The 7,500-nt window shown below is 42.7% G+C and overlaps 1 protein-coding gene across 1 annotated transcript in view; it reads left to right on the top strand.

Annotated features, from left to right (window-relative positions):
* Positions 1 to 5,320: 5,320 nt before the first annotated feature.
* greb1 (growth regulating estrogen receptor binding 1) overlaps positions 5,321 to 7,500 on the top strand; it is a gene marked incomplete at both ends in the record, with an annotated part of 23,761 nt that continues 21,581 nt past the window's right edge. The window contains 4 exon segments of the mRNA XM_079997227.1: positions 5,321 to 5,474; positions 5,891 to 6,001; positions 6,134 to 6,310; positions 6,771 to 6,953. Coding sequence (XP_079853353.1) covers positions 5,321 to 5,474; positions 5,891 to 6,001; positions 6,134 to 6,310; positions 6,771 to 6,953 — 625 coding nt within the window.

Below are 7,500 nucleotides of genomic sequence, written 5' to 3'. Positions count from 1 at the left end.
CCCCTCATTGCTCCTGATGGCTGCGTCCGTCGGTGTTTGAATAATTGTGAGTCGCTTTGGATAAAAGCGTCTGCTAAATGACTAAATGTTATACCGTGTATAGGAATTTATGTAATTGCGGTAAAGCATGTTAAATGCCACTTGGGGGCCAACCCTCTCCCCGACCCCTCTTGTTCGAATGGCATATACAATTCTTCACATGCATATTTAATTAGTTGCTTTATTATTTATCAACCTGCCTTTGTCTACTTAATTCCCTTCATGGTGTTTTGGATTTGGAAGCCTGCAAAGGCTCTGGAGCAGCACTCAAGCAACTTTAAAAGGTCGCAACCATTTTGTGCTGCAGAACCTGTGACTTTTTACGCCGTTCAAAGTTGAGACTTTTAAAATAATATTTGTTTAATATTAGTTTATTATTTTCTTGAAGAATGATGCTCTGGAGAAAAAGGAGTGGGGACTTGATGTGGTTTTAGATGTGTATTAGAACATCTTGGGCTTGCATGAGGAATCAAAGCTGAAAAGGGACCGTAATGCGTGCGTGTGTGTGTGTGTGTGTGTGTGTGTGTGTGTGTGTGTGTGTGTGTGTGTGTGTGTGTGTGTGTGTGTGTGTGTGTGCGTGCGTGCCTGCGTGCGTGTGTGTGTGGTAGTAGGTGGTAGTTCGGGGGTGTTAGGGGTCATAAAACACTACAATGGTGTCTCTCTCCCCAGGGTGAAAGAGGGATAGAAAGAGAAAAGGAGGAGGAGGAGTGCTGAGATGAAAGAAGCTCCTGCTTCCCTGTCATGGGAAGAAGGAGAAGAGGGGGAGAGGAAGGGAAGAACAAAGCTCCCCCAAAGTGTTACTCTCCGTCTGTTTGTCCTCAACACATCTTTAGTCCTGTATGAAAGTAGAGGCCCGCACATTTTGGACATTCTTGTCTTTTAAGCTTCTGAAAAATGCAAGGAGAACTCAAGATTGTAATTCAGGATCAGCAGCCATTGAGGGCTGGGGGATATTGACAAAACTCAAATATCGCAATATTTATTTGAGAGAAATATTTGAGAAACAATCGTACTATCAACATAGTAATTAGGATATTATAGCTGGAACAGTTCACAAAGTTCAGAAAAGTGCATTACTTTACTGTGTTGCAGTGTTGAAGACAACATTTAACTACATCACAATTTTACAAATATGTCTTGTCACAATGTTGAAATTAGAACAGCAGATATAACAGCCAAAGCATTCAATTTAGGACTAGCACATAAACGAACAACCGTAGAATCTCATTTGTCCCGAATCGATCCTAGTGGTTCATTTAAATGCCAGCAGAGAAAAATAAAGATAGCATATGTTAACAATATGTGTTGTTTATTCATAATTTGATCCCTAAACATAAGATCTATTTGTTTTTGTCTTTTTAACTGCCTGGGTGTGAACTTTGTCTTTCGTCACAAAATAGCCAAAAATGCATGCACATAAAGGAGAGATAGGAGAGAGTTAGAAACAATTTAAACACACACTGTTCACTCATGGTATCAATAAACATAAAATAAATATGTAACCGTGGCCTAAATTTAAATGTAGCATAGATGCATTAATAAGGAGCCATAAAGTTATATTGATAATATTACAATACTTTATTGCACTTTGACGATAATGTCGTAACAGTATATTTGGATAAGAGAGGTTGGACTCTACTGTGCCATGTTGAAAATGTTTCTGTTCCTTGTTTTCTAATGTGGAAAAATAATGTTGTCATCGGTCTCAACATAGATGAATATGAAATAGGCTTAAATTATTAATGACAATAATAACCTAGCGACTGTAGTCCTTCCATGATGTATTTGCACGATACACCTCCCCAGCGCAATGCAACAGGTTATTCTCTCAATGTTGTTAAAATAAGAGCAAAATGTGTGTTGTTGAATGCACTGATGTCTCATGTCAACCAGAGACAAACAGTCATGGAGTTATGAGGGATACGCCTCCCGCTATTATGATGGTGCTGCAGCGGCCCCCATCCTCCTCTGGTTGACGAGATCAGAAGCTTGTTTGAGAGAAGGTGTGATGAGTTCCTCTCCATCCCCGCTGTGTAATTACAGGTATTATTTTTATGCGTTATTACTCCTCCCTCACTCCTCACTTCTCTTTATCTGTCTCTCCATGTCTCATGCAAAAGAGGAAAAGCCGTAAAAGTCCTCGCTGCATGGATCAAACAGCGACGTATTCACTCATGCAGCAATAGAGCATTAACTAATTTAATTGTGTATGTGTGTGCTTTTGTATGTGCGTGTGTATGTGTGTGTGGCTAGTATCGCAAATGGCCGGTCCGAGGTGGGGGATTAAATTGGTGTGTGTGACAACAGCCATTCCCTACTACCTCATTATTCCTTTCGGCTCTGACCTAGTTAGGACAGCCCCTCTGCAGAACACCCACACACACACACACACACACACACACACACACACACACACACACACACACACACACACACACACACACACACACACACACACACACACACACACACAAAATACAAACATCTTAGCCATATCCATAATATTGGTTAGGCACTTTTTAAGCCATTGGGATGCACAGGGACACTATCTGAGAAATTATAAGTCATTTTAAAAGAACCACTCATTGACAGTAACAGTATTGAGCTGCATCTCAGAGGTTAGGTGTTGCCCTTACGTTGTGTGCTGAGTCCGGTCGTGGTGGTGGGAACCTGGATGTTTGCAGAAGTTGGAGGTTCACACACAACGAGATAAAATCCCTCCAAAGTGGAACACATGAAAACAAATGAAATTAACAATTTGAGTTGATAATACTGCATTTTTGATACCAGTTCCACCACGGCAGCATGACAGTTTCTCACACAACTCACATCTGATTCAGATTCTGATTCTGATCTCTATTGTACAAAATCCCAATAGCTGATCAAGGTCTTGGCTCAGAAAATTGCTTCTAGTCTTGAATTAACTTAGCCTGCCGATGTAACAAGTGGCACACTGCAGTGGATTTAGTTGGTTGCTGTGGCAACTGATAAACAAGTCACAAACATAACTTTTTTGGAATCGCACATGGACATAAATCAACAGTAGAAAATACTTCCCTGCCATCTCTGTCTTAGATACTGTCACGTGTGTGTGTGTGTGTGTGTGTGTGTGTGTGTGTGTGTGTGTGTGTGTGTGTGTGTGTGTGTGTGTGTGTGTGTGTGTGTGTGTGTGTGTGTGTGTGTGTGTGTGTGTGTGTGTGTGTGTGTGTGTGTGTGTGTGTGTGTGTGTGTGTGTGTGTGTGTGTGTGTGTGTGTGTGTGTGTGTGCTATGTTGAATCAAATGCAGCATGTAAAACTTTCCTGCGTCGGTGTGGTGCTGTGTTTATTTGTGTGTGTGGAGACGGAGTGGGGGAGCCGCAGTGGGAGCTGCCCAGATGGAAGCCATAGAGCATGGGGTGTGAGCGTCTCGGTCAGGGCGTCCTGACTCTGTCAGTGCAGCTCATTGTTTTTAAGACACGCTGTCTGGACGGCAGCCACACGCCACAACTCACTGTGTGTTCGTTTTGTATGCGTGTGTGAGTGCGCCGCATGCCTGCGTGCGCGTTTGTGAGTGTGCGTCTGTTTGTGTGTGTATTTGGTGTGAAATTACGGCTTCAGGAGACAGGCATTAAATACTGGTCGTCAGAGGGTTTTAACAGCCAGGGGACTCTTCCACCCTCTGCTATTAATCTTTCTTTCACTTTTCATAGATCCTTGCCAAGACAAGTCCCCTCCTTTTTTCTTTTTTTGTTTTTCTTGGAAATATGAGGTATGGGCTAATCTGTTTCTATTGTGGTCTAGTGGTAAATAATGTGAATGTTATTGGGTCATTTAATATAATAATAATAATAATAATAATAATAATAATAATAATAATAATAATAATAACAATAATAATTATAATAATTATAATAATTATAATAATAATAATTATAATAATTATAATAATAATAATAAATATAGCTGCAGGCAGCAATACACAGGGTCCAGTTTCGTCGTCTTTGGTATGTAATGCAGTTTACCGAAACGCAGCACGATTCTCAGAGTTTCGGTTGAACGCCGCATCGGCTCCTGTCTGTCACTGTCTGACCACTATGTGGTCCAAACAGCGCAACTCTCCAGTCTTTAAAACAACAACAATCCATGTGTGTCTGTAAAGCAGAACTTCTTTTTGTTATAACTCATTGTGTTGTCTGTGGAAATAGAGCTCCACTCTCAGTGACGGACAGGTGACCGCTTGGTGCTGTGTCGGGAAATGACGTAGTGACGGAAGCGTGACTGTTCGATGCCGTGTGGTGCAACAATGACGGAGTGACATAATGACGGGGTGGCGACTGTATGTGATTATTTAAACTATTCAGGGTCCTAGTTTTCCGATGCGTTTCGAGTCCATGAAACACATCATGGACTCCTACAGTTTGTATCGTGCAACTTCCTCGAATCCCGCAAAGTACGGAGGGACACAACACCGCATCTAACACGGGGATAGATGCCAACAGAATGCCTTCATTTACAAAAAGAGCAAAAGAGATAAAATATTAACCGAAAATCTCAACCGACGTCAAGCAGGTTAATACATCTACACACGCGCAGCTTTAACCACTACAGAGCGATGGAGTCTACCGCACCCAGTCTGCACGATGTGAATGGACGTTCGGAGCCACAACCTGCACATGTATAAGGAATTGGATGATGAAGTCACAAAGCGTCTTACCCAACAAACTCATCTCTCTCCACCACCCGGCCGGAGGTTTTAGAAACTTGGCATATTGGCGATGCGCGAACGTTCAGCTACTTCTGGTCAAATTGAATCGGTTTTTCACTTATTCCTGCTCCGAATGTAGATCGATATGGATGAATCTTAAACCATGAGATGTCTGAAACGTCCCGGGTCTGACGAGACCTCAATCGCGTCCGTGGGTCCAGCGGTTGTCGTGTTCCAGACACTTTTAACCCGAAAATGCCAAAGGAGAATAATAATCAAATACCAAGAATAACAATAGTGTTAATAATAACCTAAATTAAAAGAATATCCTACACTTTTGAATAAACTACTTATATAGCACTTTTCAGAACAAAAGTTACACAGTGATTCACAGGGAATACATGTGCTTATACCCCTCTTTAAGATGGGAAAACAAGTTTTAGCTGACTGGGAATGGGAGTCTGGTACTGTTTGTATACGTCACCCCTAAATACCGAGACAAAACATGACCTTTTTTTAATGGTGAGATTTTTTTTTTTTGATTTCACAATGAGATGAATATCAAAGTCATTATTTATTTTGACGTGCAGGACCCGGATGGGGAACTCGTACGCGGGCCAGCTGCGGACCACGCGCTTCGAGGAGGTTCTTCATAACTCCATCGAGGCGTCGCTGAGGTCCAACGCGGTCGTGCCCAGACCCGTCTTCTCCCAGCTCTACCTCGAGACAGAGACACAGACGGCACAGGAAGGTGAGGTTGATTTAGTGACAGCAAAGACTTTGATTTAGTAACTGACAGTAAAGACCATACATAGTGGTCTAGGGAACTGATTCTCAACCTTTTTCATATCAAGGACCCTCAATTTGTGCCACAAACTCCATTTGATAAGATTTCTCATGGGATTGGGGAAGATTTTTATTGTTAAATAGGATTTAGTCCAAACCATACCTGTCAAAATTGTGATTTAAAAATGAGGGAACCTGGACCAAACATTGACAACGACTCATCTTTTGTTGTGATATGTTTGTTTTTGGTACCGTTCCATGTCAATGTTGTATTTATTGTGTGTGTGTGTGTGTGTGTGTGTGTGTGTGTGTGTGTGTGTGTGTGTGTGTGTGTGTGTGTGTGTGTGTGTGTGTGTTCCGGTGCGTGTGTGAATGCGCCAGGTCACGTAGAGCCTGATGAGGACGATGAAGATGAGAATGGCTCCGGGTCCAACAGCCCCCCAATGCCTTATCAGATGAAACCTCCACCTGAAGGATGCTGCACCACAGATGGTGAGTTTGAAGCATGTTCTAAAGGTAAATGATAATAATGTGGAAAGCAATCCAAAGTGCAAAGAACATGTGTTGATAGTTTTGGTTTTACAGGGTAACGTTCCCTAATCTCCCCTCGCCCGTTCCCTCCAGGTTTCTGTCAGGCAGGCAGGGATCTCCGTCTGTCCTCCGTAGCGTCCGACCCCCTGGATGTTCCCCCTGAGTTCCTGCTGGTGGGAGCCCGGTCCGGCTCCCTCCCAGACACCCTGCTGGTGTGCGCTGTGGACTGCAGGTTCCTTCCAGACGAACTGGGTCGCAATGCGCTGCTAGGTGAGCAAAATGACCCTTTCCAAAATGTCAAAAAAAGACACGTCCTGCATCGCTTGATTACTGTAGAACTCATGGATTAACATTGTGTGTTGTTTTATTTTAATATTTTGAAACAATATGGATAATTTCAGTAGTGAGGTTTGTTCAATTAGTTATTAATCAAATAAGTTCCATAGATAGGATATTTGATGATTTGGTCAACTGTGGCCATTCCTAATATGAGTATAATGTTCAACTTCAATCAATGAGGAAATAAACAGAAGTCCATCTCTCAACAACAACCTGTTGCTGAATTGCCCTTGAGCCTGTAACAATAAAAATCCCTATCTTCTCTTAAACTTGAATTGTTTGTACCTGTTTCTGTACAGTGCTCATTCATTAACCAGCTCCGGTCTTAGCTTGGACAAACATCAACCTAATGGATTGTGATATCATAGTGTTTTTCATGCGCTATGCTCAGGTTTCTCTGGGAACTGTATCGGCTGTGGAGAGAAGGGGTTCCGCTACTTCACCGAGTTCTCCAACCACATTAACCTCAAGCTCAGCACACAGCCCAAGAAACAGAAGCACTTGAAGTACCATCTGTACCGCAATAACCAGGGCGTCCTGGTGAAAGGAGCTCCCATCTGCTGGAGAGGACACGGTGAGGGAGGAGGAAGAGGACGGCTGAAGTGCTGTTTGGCTGTTCATTTGTGTTTTGAGTTTTGTAGTGTACAGCTAGATTGATGCAAGCCCCAATGGAGAAGATTTATGACATTCGGTATTGGAAAGAAACACAAAGCATGATTCAGATGTGAAGTTCTGCGTTTTACTCTGTTTGCCTGGTGCCGCTGTGCAGTTGTCATCCTTCCAGATTCTTAGCTCTTGAAGTTTTAAGCCCTAATGCTCACCAACTGTGAATTTACCTGTCTGACCGGTCGGCCACATGGTGAAATCCTAAAAAGCCGAGGTCAAAGGGTGGTGTTGACAGTTTACGAGGAGGTCAGTGCTTCGGGCCAGTCAATAATCCTGCAGAGAGAGAGTGAGAGAGGTCACCTCCAGGTGCACCAAGGGGGATTTACCTTCTCTGTACATCTGTCCTTAATCAGTAAGTCTCTTCACCGGTATCAGACCCAGGACAAACATCTATTTTGGTACAGTCTTCAATCTATCATTCTTATGTGAAACATTACTGACCTAATAGTTCTCAA

The sequence above is a fragment of the Zeus faber genome, assembly GCF_960531495.2.
Source record: "Zeus faber genome assembly, chromosome: 3".
NCBI lineage: Eukaryota > Metazoa > Chordata > Actinopteri > Zeiformes > Zeidae > Zeus > Zeus faber.
Note: the sequence above shows the minus strand (reverse complement) of the source record. Positions and strands in the feature narration are given on the sequence as shown.